The sequence below is a fragment of the Schistocerca piceifrons genome, chromosome 5 (assembly GCF_021461385.2).
Source record: "Schistocerca piceifrons isolate TAMUIC-IGC-003096 chromosome 5, iqSchPice1.1, whole genome shotgun sequence".
In the NCBI taxonomy this organism is placed as follows: Eukaryota; Metazoa; Arthropoda; class Insecta; order Orthoptera; family Acrididae; genus Schistocerca; species Schistocerca piceifrons.
The window spans coordinates 154,523,036-154,537,083 of record NC_060142.1 but is presented as its reverse complement, the minus strand read 5'-3'; the positions used below and the strand labels follow the sequence as shown (position 1 = coordinate 154,537,083).

The 14,048-nt window shown below is 42.6% G+C and overlaps 1 protein-coding gene across 1 annotated transcript in view; it reads right to left on the bottom strand.

Moving 5' to 3' along the window:
• LOC124798821 (SET domain-containing protein SmydA-8-like) overlaps nt 1-14,048 on the bottom strand; it is a 207,404-nt gene that overhangs the window by 91,573 nt on the left and 101,783 nt on the right. Inside the window, exon 6 of the mRNA XM_047262350.1 lies at nt 7,390-7,714. Within this exon, the coding sequence (XP_047118306.1) occupies nt 7,390-7,714 (325 nt within the window). The remainder of the gene's footprint in view (nt 1-7,389; nt 7,715-14,048) is intronic.

Sequence of the window (14,048 nt, the reverse complement as noted above, 5' to 3'; positions counted from 1 at the left end):
ATGTAACAAATACAGTAGTGTGACATATAGTAAAAGACTTAGAAAGTCGTTACAATTTCGTTTTTAAATCAAATACTGAGACTGCGATGGACATGGGCATAGTTAATGCGACCGAGTCTTTTTGAGAGTATAACCAGTTTTAGTAGAGAAGTGGGTTAGACTGTTCGGTAGAAAGTATTTTCCTTTCTTTAAACAAATGACACAGCTGCTATGACGGACAAGTTATTTACAATCAAAGAATCTGAAGTGAAACTATAGTATAAAGTTGGTTGGGAAACCCGTTATTGCCAGTATTTCACAGATTTCATTACCAACTGTGTGTGCCACCACTGCATAACAGAAAACAGTATTAAGAGAGGCGATAAATTACAGAGAGAAGTAGAAAGTTGGTTAGACTAGAGAGCTGAAAAAGCTATTTCATTATCTTTTGTCCGATAAAACCAGTTTGTTTTGCCTTCGTATACGTCCCTGCATTACGTACCACCCCTCTACCTCCCATTCCCCCACACCCCCACCTGATGCCTTCCTATTTTTTGTATCTAGCAGGGTGGACTGATTTCGTCAGCAACTGTGATAGCTAGCTATGGTGAGGCCCAAAGAACCACAAATCATTCAGGTTGAGCGCCTTACCCTTCATACATGTTCCATAATCAGTTCAACACATCTACAGTGAAAGTTTTGGCAAAAAACCTGCTTTCTTGACTTAGTGTATTTTATTTTCTGCTTTAGAGGCACGAGTTGATTTGCTGCATAGTAAAAATTCAGATCGATCTGACTGGGTTTACTCTTAATTTCGTGTCTCGATAATACTGTACATGCTTGCTGCCTACCTCTTGATCACACTAATTCTGGTATCAACTTTATACATTCTTTGGCAGATTCAAACTTCATACCGAAGCTGGACGAAGTCAGGATGTTACCTTTCACAGGCAATGCTCTTAGGGAACAAATATATTCGGGCATGATTCATTATCCGTCCTCACTAATTTACTTTCGCCAGTACGTCTTATATACTTCCCGAACTCCACACTATTTCTCTTGCATACTTTGCTAGAGTAGCATTCATAGAAGTGAGGTCACTGGAGAAATTGTTTAACCACAGCCTAGGGCTTTCATCATATTTTCTTCCAGCCGTGCTAGTCCATATGCAGGAGAACTGCGCAGTTTGGAAGGTAGGAGAAAAGGAAGTAGAGCAGTGGGAACGTGTCCTGTCGTGAATCTGGACTGGGTACTAAGTACGTCAGAGCATTACCTGTAGAAGTTAAAGGTCGGAAATTTTAGAGGTAGTCCGGCATGCTGATTAATCTACCAGGAAGGTTTGAAATAGTGCACGCCACTGCCAGTTCGTGCTGAGACATGTTTGTGCTGTTTGAAGAGTACTCTAACAAAACTGGCCTGACTCACGTCCATTGTACTGTCGCGACCTTAGAAATCTTTAATAATTTTAATCATTTTAATCGCATGTCAGGTCGTAACACAAATGATTATCCAGGGTTTCATAGGCCGACCTGCGTACGTGAGAGATCGAAGAAAAACAGGGTATTAGGAGAAGATAATGCTTCCCAAATAAATGGACCCTGATTCCGAGAGGGTGGCCAAATACGAGAGTAAACAATACACTTCATACCTTTCAAAGGATGCGAAGGGTCGAGGACGAGTTCCAAAATGTGTAATGGAACAACCTAGGGTGGAATTTAGAGCAATAATCGAACTTTAAGGTGACCACTTATCGAGGGAAGTTTCGAAGTGAATGTTCCAGACAGATACTGGAGAGGGCCAGATGCTCCCAGAGTCACTTAACAACGAAATGAAACGTCAGCCAGCAGCAGATTAGAAGTGAGTGTGTGTCAGTACTAAGCAGCCAGAGGGCAGTAAAACTTCGCAGCAGCACCTGATGGAGCAGTAGATATCAACTACGAGAAGGTGACATACTCAAACTGCAAGGTATTTAGCGTTTTATAGACAACATTGGAATGATGCTGAACGGGGACTGCCTGTCTCTCAGAGAGAGAATAAAGGAATTTCAGTGAATAGTAGGAACAAGTCACTGCTTTGTAATTTTCTCTTGTGCAGTAGGCCAAGCGGCCCTTCAGTGCTGGTGACTTAGTTGAAAGTGCTGATGACTGATCAGTTAAGCCAGGTTGCCAGTAGTCAGCAGACCGAGTGATAGTGAATGAACTTTTCTCCGATACAGATCCTTTCTAGTAATTATTAAGAATATCTGACATTCTGATAAGACTTTTGGTGCAACTGAAACTTGGTACTTAGGGAAAGGTGGATTTCACTGTGGACCGAGCCTTACTCAGTTACCGTTGGTTGCTCAGTTTTTTTTTTTTTTTTTTAATCACGTACACTTTATGTGGAACCAACTGCATATAAGGTTGACAATAAGGAACAATTATCAAATTTGACTGTTAAGACAATATCTAATTAAAAATTCTTTAGACAAATTGGATTCACGGCTGAATGCCTTATTGACCAGAAATTCAAATTATTTGTCGGCTGAAGTCCTCAATAGTAATAACTCAAAAACAATTTAACGGCTGAAGGCATGGATAACAATTCTTAAGAGCAGTTAAACTTCTCCAAGAGAGACTAAAATATTTTTAAAGACACACAATCATCACAATGTGATCAGATCAATAGAGAAGTGGGTCTCAGACAGTTCTCCAAGGATCGGCCCAGGAAAAGTCGCTCATCTTTGTAACCGACGAGACAGGCGGCGAAGAGTTGTATTCACTTAACTGGATGGAAACAAACTAGTGACAGTTTAAACGTAGACCAACACACTTTAAAAATCAACCTAACGTCTGGTAAACAACACAACGATGGCACAATCCAGGCAAGGCGGAACCGGCGGACAGCCATGCGTTTTCAGAATCCGGTGTTTAGAACATCCAGAAGCAGAAGGAACCACTACGACCAAAGCAGTCCAAAAGAACAAAACATCCGAACCACAATCAAGGAGGCTGTCTAATTACACACCTTACCGGACAGCAGCGGCAAGGCGAGGAAAAGTGCACTACCGCGAAAATACGCTAACCTACAGGGCAGGTAACTGGGCCGTTAGCCGCCACTAGGCAGAAGAATACCGCTGGTTGAACATCAATAAACGCAAGGAATTCAATGAGTAATAAAAGGTGGAGGACAGCTAATTAATTTCGCCAACTCCAAACATTCCACTCGTTGCTCTTTGTCTCGGTGACCCTGCAGGCAGCAACGTAGGAACGAACGGCGTGACCTCAAAATAGAGGTTTCACGACTGGGTTAAAGTTCACTCAACTCAAACGTCCCGGGTCCGGTGGACAACGAAGTTGTGGCCCTCGCAACTACAGCCCCTCGATTTGGCAATGTCTGCGTGCCACCACCAGTCCCGGCAAGTCCCTGCGCTGCTGGATCTCCATCCAGCTCCGTCCGAACCGAACTACCGACTCACCCAACCCGGGAAACACTTGACGTCCTTCCAAAGATAGTAACGCGGTACTAGATATCGATAAACGCTGCTGCTGCTGCGGCCGCCACTCACAGACAGACAATACTAGCAAACTTAGTGGCGCCAGAAAAACACAAGAAGAAAACCAGATGGGACTATCCCTACTACACGATGCCAATGGCACCAACGCGAGCTGCACACGGCTCAGCGACATCTCACTGAACAAATGTGCTCGTTACATCAATAAATTGATTGAAGACAGTAATACCACTTCAGCAAACCATTCCTGCCAACTCGGACGGAGCTAGCAACCTTCTGTAATCTAATCCCCTCGAACCATGGCGAATTACTGTATTTCCTCTGATCTCCGCTTCAAACGTTGACAAAAATCAAGTATGGACCGAATTTTAAAAAATTTAAAATGCTGTCGTAATTAGCCATTAATAGGTAAAATATCACTGAAGGTTTAACACAATAAAGCAGAGTGTGTGTGTGTGTGTGTGTGTGTGTGTGTGTGTGTGTGTGTGTGTGTGTTTAATCAGGGTAAGTCACAGCGCGCAAAATATCAGAATATATTCATCCAGTATTTGAGAAAGAGAGCACTCATCTACTTCCAACAAACTTTACACATTATTTCAAAGCTTTTGAAAACTCCATTACTCTTTGGGAGAATACTACGAAGCTAATAAAACTAACATAACAGGGGTTTCGCATCTTCTGTTGTAATGGTTTTACAGGCATAACGTCAAGTATTTAATACATTAACTCATTTATGAGCTAATCAGGTGTTTGAAACTTTTATACGTGGGAGTTCGACTTTTTAAGGAATCGGCTGCCCTAGTGGTAACTCGGTCAAGGATTTGGTTAGTTTTACGTTCCATGGATAATTTTGCACGATAGATCGTAATGACGTCATATCACAAGTTAATTTGTACATATGTTTACATTCTACAAGTTCTTAAGTTCCAAAAAGATAAACGATATACGGAAGTTGCGAGTTAGTAAGTTCTACCCACCACCTTTTACAAATTACAGTAATAGTAATACTTCTACAGAATACGAGTAGTTGTCAATCCGAACCGATGAAGACAAAATCAGAGGTCCTAAAAAAAATGAAACTAAACCTGAAAGTATCACAGACAACAGCCAACACTAGGATGACCAACTTTCACGTAATTACAGGATCTCCTGTATTTGAGCAATATTCTCTTAATCATCCTCGCTGGCCGCCCTCTTTGACCGAGCGGTTCTAGGCGCTTCAGTCTGGAAGCGCACAACCGCTACGGTCGCAGGTTCGAATCCTGCCTCGGGCATAGATGTGTGTGATGTCCTTAAGTTAGTTAGGTTTAAGTATTTCTATGTCTAGGGGACTGATGACCTCAGATATGAAGTCCCATAGAGCTCAGAGCCATTTGAACCATTTTACCCGCGCTCCCTTACTGACCGCCTGTTTCTCCCGTATATTTCGCCAATGGACGCTGTTGTAATTAATAATCCCGCAAGGTACTGTCGATAGAGCAAGTTCCCTAACAGATTTCGTAAGGTTTTCGAAATCTGTTGGTCATACTTTCGTGGACAATCATTTTGAGGTTCGTTTTTCTACGTAAAGAAGTCGGATGACTCAGGGGAATGCGTGGATTGGAGAAACTATTTCACAGCTTAGGCGTTTAGAGGGGTCGTGACGGCGAGAACGGTCCCTTGTTCCTCGGTCCGTACTGTACTGGCAACCTACGGATGCGCTCGCCTCGTAACGATCAGCAGCTGTCGTACATTTAACACGTGGAATAATAAGGAATTGCAAAAGAGGATTATGCAGACTTATGTTTAAAAACGCTCGTTGCGTCATTTGTCAGTTGTCTCATACGACACAAACATTTCGCTTCGACAGAGTTCTTTCCCTTATGGGCAAGATGACTATAATGAGTCTTGTGTTTTTTTCAGACACGTCAGAAAGAACAGACACCATTTCTGTGTTTAATCCTGCAGCAGGACTTTACGCGATGCAACGAGCAAAAAGGACTAGGGGCACTAATTCGGTAGTGTGTGGTAAATGAGAATGTGGACTGAGGATGGAGGCGTGCTTGGGTAGTCCGTGCAACTATATTTAGCCTTTGTGCAAGGTGGCGTAAATGGTTAATGCATCTGTCTAGTAAGTAGGAGACCAGGGCTCGAAACCCTGGCCTTGGTGCAAATTTTCTTTCGTCGCCAATGAATTCTTTCATTGCCAGAGTGCGGCAGAGATTGGAATTTCTCCTTACTGAACACGCAATAAGTGGACTCCGAGAAACAGCAGCGAACTGATGTAGTCAAAGCTTACGATCGAAATCAGTTGACTGCAAGGAGTATTTTATATTTGCACAGCAGAGTTTTACAGCTTCTGTAACTAACTGGTTGTAGGGTACAATATGAAAGTGATTATATTTGTGCACGATATGCGATGAACAAAAATTGTTTTCTTTGGATTAGATTCATTTTCCATTCCACAGATCTAGGAATAAGAGGAGCGACACATGTTATATAAAGTTTAACAAATATATAGAGCACTTTAATGTAATACTCATTCCTGACCCGCCAGGATAGCCGAGAGCGCTAACACGCTGCTTCCTGGACACGGGTAGGCGCGCCGACCCCTGATCGAATCCGCCCAGCGGATTAACGACGGCGGCCGGTGTGCCGGCCAGCCTGGATGTGATTTTTAGGCGGTTTATCACATCCTACTAGGTGAATACCGGGCTGGTCCCCACGTCCCGCCTTAGTTACACGACTCGCAGACATTTGAAATACATTCACACTATTTCACGATCTACACTAGACGCAGACAGCTGGGGTACACTAATGCCGTCCCGGGGGGTATGGGGTGGCGGCAGGAAGGGTATCCGGCCACTCCTTAACCATACTAGATCCGTACTTAACCCTGCCGACCCTGCCCCCAATGAGGGATAAAGGCAGTAGCGAAAGAAAGAATGTAATACTCATTTCTGAATTTACCTCACAAATGAGTCTTATTACACGATTTTCCCTTTAATAGCTCCCTTTCAATTTGTGAAGTCACTTCAAAATGTAATACCGTATGAGAATAGAAGTAAGAAAAATACAAAACAAACTGGTAGCCAAGAACGCAGGAATTCTTTTTATTTCATGATTACCAGTTTCGGCGAAACTAAAGCCGCCATCATCGGAACTTAGGACACATACAGGTTACAACATCAAGGCAAACAATGGTGATATTACTAGTTGCCTATGACACGCAGGATTTACCAAATTGTCATACGTAGCACATAGGCGTCCAAGAGAGATGACATAAATGTTACGGTCTCCATCACACACAAGTGCAGGCTCTCTGTTGGACGCCTATGTGTTACGTATGACAATTTGGTAAGGCCTGCGTGTCATAGGCAACTAGTAATATCACCATTGTTTGCCTTGATATTATATTCTGTATGTGTCCTAAGATCGGATGAGGGCGGCTTTAGTTTCGTCGAAACGGGTACTCATGAAATGAAACGAATTCCTGCGACCTTGGCTACCAGTTTATTGTTTTACAACCATCTAGATCGCTCCCACATGAGCACAACGTGCTCCTTACAAAATAAGAAAAATATGTCTTTTATATTTCTCCAATTACATCCAATCCAGGAAAATTTGGTGATTACTGATATTTGGTTTGTGGGGCGCTTAACTGCGTAGTTATTGCCGTATAAATTCCTACTCTTTTCGCTGTCGATGATGAAATGATGAGGACAACACAAACATCCAGTCACTGGGAGGAGAAATCCCTGGACCGGTCGGGAATCTAAACAGGGACCCAGTGATCCAAAGTCAGGAACACTAGCCACTAGAAAGGAAATTCGGTGTACCTGTGCAGTTGAAGTTTATTGCATCCCTTAAAATCGTGGTCAGATGTTGGTCACCTCCCTTAAAACCGGGATCTAATGTTGATCGCCAGCATTACGAACCTTGCCAGCTGTGCCCGTCGGTGTGGCCGTAGAGCCAGACGAGGCAGCTCTTGAGCTCGACGGCGACCTGGTTGGAGGGGTGGAGCGCCGAGCAGACGCGCGGGCTGCGCAGGTAGGCGGCCACGGCCTCCGGCCTGCCGGTGTCCACCTTGGCCAGCATGGAGCCAAGTGCGGCCTGTACCGCCCGCACTTTGGTGGCGTTCAGCTGCTGTCCGCAGCCGCTGCAGCGCCACGGAGACGCCGTGTCCAAGGGGTCCTCGCTCACTATGGCGCCAAGGCAACCGCCGCGCCCGCACCGCAGCGCCGAAAGCAGCGACCCGAACTCCTGCAACGTGCACCACGTAGCCTACTTACAAGGGGTACTCAGTGAGAGAAGCTTATACTCTATAACGGCACTGTGCCAAGTGTCTTAACCCTTTCTTGGGCAAAATTATTGAGCAGTTTTTTTTAATGAATGGAGAGCAGATAGTAGTTAACAATAGGTATATTTATGATACATAATATAAAATTTGCTCCAACTGTGAAAGTGACGTCACACAACAAGGTGGGAAGTATTCTTCCCACTGCCTTCCTTGGAGTTAAATGACAAAAACAACTTTTTCAATATATGTCATATTTATTTGATAAATTTACTTATCTCGTTACAATGATTGTTCAAAATTACTTGCCAAGAAATTTTCTGAAACACGGGTCTACGCAATATGTACAAACACAGCGAGTGCTCTTTTCCGCAGCTTCGGTACTACAATGACGGCACGTCCAGTAGGTTTCTCCTAAAATGGGTTGATGCTCCCCTACTGCCACATGACGAAAATCTTTAGGTACTTTACCCCTTTTTGCCAGAAAGACAGGTTTCTGTCCACGTCTTTTTTGGGATGAGAAGCCAGCGATCAATTGTCTGGCTGTGAGCCAATCAGGCTGTCCACTTTCTCTTTTACTTATTTTCCACAGGATAAAACTGTTCACTGCAGCAACGTCCACCAGGAAATAAAATATTCTGTACCACCATTTTACAGAACGTCTGCCAATAGCATACCTTTCTCGTAATTGATCAAACTTATCGACACCACCCATTATTTTGTTGTATTCTGCCACAACTTCAGGACAAGAAATCTCTATACTAGTGCCATCCTTGTTTTTCTTTTTCACTGTGGCTGTTTCTTATGGGTCATGAACTGAAGACAGGAAACTGACTGGACTGCTGTCCATCCATTTTACTGCAGAAATGGCCCCTTTTGTTTCAAACTGGAATTCTCCTCGTTCCAATTTTACGCTTTCCTTCATAAATTTGGGTAAATCAAAAGTATTTACCTAATACTATAGCTTTGAGGGAAAAAAAAAAAATCACAAAATGTCACGCAAACAGCACTGAAAGGCTCCTCTACAGAGCAACACTCAGCTATACAATGCCTCTGCGCGAAGGTACAGCAAAAACGGCGAGAGCTACAGATTGGAAGTAGTAGCCTATACTGTTCACTAGGTGGTAGCACCGTACAGAGGCGGCAACTGTGGATCCCACGGGACTAGGAGCGAGTATATTGTAGTGGGAAGCATGTTTCCCACGGCTCACGAAAGAGTTAAAACTCCACAAGGCCAACTGCCCACTAAGGTTTTTTTTTATATATTTTAAACGTGACTTACCCTGTACTAAACACTACATCAGAGCGCCACACAAAGTTCTTAAAATTTTGAGAACGATGTTTGCTTCCTAAGACATTGCATGAACAGCAGCATGTTGTTGTTGTTGTTGTTGTTGTGGTCTTCAGCCCAGAGACTGGTTTGACGCAGAGCTCTCCATGCTACTCTATTATGTGCAAGTTTCTTTATTTCCCAGTACTTACTGCAACCTACATCCTTCTCAATCTGTTTAATGTATTCATTTCTTGGTCTCCTACGACTTTTACCCTCCACGCTGCCCTCCAAAACTAAATCTGTGATCCCTTGATGCCTCAGAATATACCCTACCAACCGGTCCCTTCTTGTAGTCAAGATGCACCACAAATTTCTCTTCTCTCCAATTCTATTCAACACCTTCTCATTAGTTATGTGATCTACCCATCTAAACTTCAGCATTCTTCTGTAGCACCACATTTCGAAATCTTCTATTCTCTTCTTGTCTAAACTACTTATCGACGATGTTTCACTTCCATACATGGCTACACTCCATACAAATACTTTCAGAAACGACTTCCTGACACTTAAATCTATACTCTATGTTAAATTTCCCTTCTTCAGAAACCCTTTCCTTGCCATTGCCAGTCTACATTTTGTATCCTCTCTACTTCGATCAGTTATTTTGCTACCCAAATAGCAAAACTCATTTACTACTTTAAGAGTCTCATTTCTTAATCGAATTCCCGCAGCATCACCCGATTTAATTCCAGTACATTCCATTATCCTCTTTTTGCATTTGTTGATGTTCATCTCACATCCTCCTTTCAAGACACTGTCCATTCCGTTCAACTGCTCTTCCAAGTCCTTTGCTGTCTCTGACAGAATTACAATGTCGTCAGCAAACCCCAAAGTTTGTTTTTCTTCTCCACGGATTTTAATGCCTACTCCGAATTTTTCTTTTGTTTCCTTTACTGCTTGCTCAATATGCAGATTGAATAACATCGGGGATAGGCTACAACCCTGTCTCACTCCCTTCCCAACCACTGCTTCCCTTTCATGTCCCTCGACTGCCATCTAAGACATTTGCATGAACAGCACCATATTTGCTCAAAATCTGTTATGCCAGTCACTCTGAAGATGCCTCAAATGATGCGAAAAGCATTATTGGTAAAAAAAAAAAGAAAAAGTAAAGCCTGTTTCGCACCCAAGACTGTTTATCTCTTCGAAACATTTAGCACTGGTCCTTGTACCCTACCGCGATGAATCGGAAAATGTTTGTTTACAGAAAGACCTGCGTCGCAGTAACGTAGAGGAGCGAAAACAAAATGCCACCCACTGACGAAATGGAGTATCATACGGCAATCCGTTTTCGGTATTTGAATGGGGAGAAATATGCTGGCGGAGCTTGATATATTTATGGCCAATTAGCCCTGGCAGAAGAGGTAAAGAGATAAAATATTATTTGACCCAACTGGGCAACACATACTGCGTCATCTTTCATGATAACGCGCCGGGTCCGTGGATGAGACGTGAAATGGCAGAGACGGTCCGTGCGTGATCACCTGAAACAAATGTGTCGTCTCCCACTGTGTATCCCTTAAAAGGAAGCATTGCCGTTTCTGCAGTATGACTGACAGAACAGGTACACCAGAATAGCCGTTTTTCAAATAAAAAGGTAGTGTCTGTTGCAGGTATTGGTTTTAAAATGGATGCATTTCGCACTAGTGGCGCATCTTCAGAATTTCTGTAGATTAACAACAAGTGTGTTACGTAAAGTTGTGACCACGAGCCCATCCTGCCCCTCCTAAGTAATTATTGACTTCAGTAACTTATAAAAACAACTACCTTAGAAGGGTAAACTGCACTATTCAAAAAGTAATAATGAATGGACCGTAACCGCAATCGTCAAACATACCTAGACAATATTGTGTGTTATGGAAGCGTAATGAGAAACTGTTTAATTTTTAATGGCTTGCGAGAGAAAAAGTTAGAGCTGCGACCAGGTAAGTACGAGATCTTGGGTCATTGTCTAACTAATAAAGGGATCACCCTTTACATGATATAGGTGGAGGGATAGTCAAGTACTTTTCACAGCCAAGGAGAAAGAAAGAATTCAAAGGGTTCTTTGGATTTATCGCGTACTCTCGCAAATTTCTTGCGAATTTTAGTAAAATCGAGAAGCCTATACACGAACTGCTCAAGAAAGACAAAATAATGCTTTTCAAAAACTAAAAGAGAAACTAGTTAACCCAACGCTACTTCAGTGCCCACATTTTACAAATATCGTGGCAACAGATACGAGCAATTCAGCTGTAGGACGATCTTGGCCCAAAGCAAAAAAATTGGTGAAGATTTGACCATTGCGTACACATCTAGATCATTAAACAAGGTACATAAAGAACTGTTGGCTGTAGCACTTCCAGGAAGGCAGTTATTACTATACATATACGTAGAATTGTTTGAAGTGGTGACAGACCACAAGCCATTAAAATGGCTATTCAGTGTAAAGGATCCAAGTCCAAGATTCGAAGTGGAGATTTAAACTTGAGGAATATGGCTATGACGTAATTTACAAGCCGTGTAAGCCGAATAGCAATTCAGACGCTCTTAGTAGGACACGGCCTACTGAAAATACCGATAATGACAGGTCAGCTGGAGGGAAAGAACAAGGGTAATCAGGTGAACGTGGGACAAACCCAAGCGAGCAATGAAATAGGACGTCATGAGATATCAGTTAATGCAAAAGCAAAAAAATGATGATAAATCCTGAGGAAACGCACCGGATGCTAATTAAATGCATGATAATCTATTGGGAGGAGACCAGGCCATACATAAAACGTTCTAAAGGATAAAGAAGTTTAAGCATTGGAAAGGAATGAGACATGATGTGGACGAATACAGGTGTAAGTGTCCGTCTTGCCAAAAGAATAAGCTTACACAGACGAAGACAAGATGCCGTCAGAAATAACAGACACAGCGGAAAGTCTATTCGAAGAGAGCTCAGTTGACATTGTAGGCCTTTTAAATTCGTGAAGTACAAGTGAGCAATACATGTTAACATTCCAAGGTAACTCCAGTAAGTTTACATCAGGCATGCCAATAGAGCGTCAATATGCTGAGATAGTAGCAGAATCGTTTTTACAAGTTTTAAGATATGGAATTCCGGTAGTAGCTCTAATTGAACCACGGTAAAATTTTTAAGTTATCTTTCCAAGAGATTTTGTAAATTGTTGCATAGTAGTAAGATACACGCAATGGCATGCCACACAGTGTATTGGAGAGAAGTCTCCATACACTGATAGAGTATCTGAGACAGTGACAGGAGACCAAAGTGAGACAAGTGGGTACCGCATACAATCTTCGTATTCAACACACCACACAGCGTTACGAACTACATGCCATTTGAATTTACGTGTAGCGGGAAACTAAACATCCCAGGAACATTGCAACGAGAATGCGCAAAGGTAAGTTATCACTACACCCCTATGTGAACAAAGTTAGAAATCAAGATACACAAGATGTAGCTAGAGAATCAATGATACAAAACGAATGGGCTAACAAATAAACTGTATGATTAACGACAAAATCTACTACTACTACTACTACTACTACTACTACTACTGCAGTAGTAGCAGCAGTAGCAAATACAGCAAGAGGTAAACAACTGAAAACAGATTATGGAGTTTCAAAAATAAGTACGTCTTCAGGACCTTAGTATGATAATTAAGGAAAAGTAGAAATCCACAGTACCACACAGAGGATTGAAACATATCTAAACTGAACGTTTTCAGAAGACAAAGATACGGTAAACTAACTGTACGGAGGTGTAGGGGCATGGTAAAAGAACTTAATGTAGTTTTAACGGATTGTTGTTTGCAAAACCAACAGGTGACATGTCACACAGGAAAGCTAATAGTTCAGAGGCTGGTTCACCAGATGATACGCCACGAGACAAAAAACATGAGAGGCCTGTTTAACTGGCTCGGTGAGGTAATTAAAATGCTATTTTTTACACTACATTAGACTGATGCTACATATTACAGGAATACACAGAGGATATGTAGAGGGATACGAAAGATCTTTTGAGGAGCAGTTGGCAATGGTAAGAGCAACATTACCAGGGGTAAACAGAACACTAAGCGCAACAAAAAACGAAGACGTTAAAATTTGTGGTAGAAAGCTAGAAAGGTTCATTACTTCGTATGTTGAGGAGGTAGACATCGGATTTAAAAGAGTTGCAACGTACAGTCTTAGACATAAAAACTGGCTGCCGGCCGGCCGCCACAGAGACTAAGTCCGAGTCGTTCACTTAAGGTGGCCAATAAAACTGGCCGCCCCTGACAACTCTTAAGTCCGGCCATCAGCACAATCTGGCAACGCCGTAAGATGCGGAAGTGTTAGGAGGAAGTGTTGTCTACTTCCGATGTGTGCTCGCACTGTGTGAGCCCATGGTCTAGCAGTAATAGTCGCGCATTCTAAACTGATAGTCGCCTGTTCGCGTCCACCTCTATATATATATATATATATATATATATATATATATATATATATATATATATATATATATATTTTACTACATGTCGGCCCTCGTATAAAGTTATGAGTTTGATTGAACATCGAAGATAATTCGCTTGACATTCTACCCACCAGCAATAACAAGTATTCCAGAAACAATTCCGCAGGACAGATCGTGGCTGCGTCGCGATCATAACAACTTACGCTCGAGCGTTTCCTCGCACTGCAGCGGCTACCGGCCACCGGCCAGACGCCACCCGCCTCCTGAAATCCGGCGCCGCCCATGTGAACGCGGCGCGACGCTGTCAGTATATGTTTTAACTGTCATTTTCGAATTTGAAGTTCTAGTTATCATCTTGCAGTTAAGCATTGCATTTTGCATACTTGAAAATCATGAACTACGGTTAAGCATTGTAAAATTGAGTCGCAAGTGGAAGAAGGTGTAACATCTGCAACACAACGTTTACTTTTGGTAAAACAGAGGGTCGTCTTTGCGTTCTTTTATGAGGGCTGCACTATTCATCATCCGC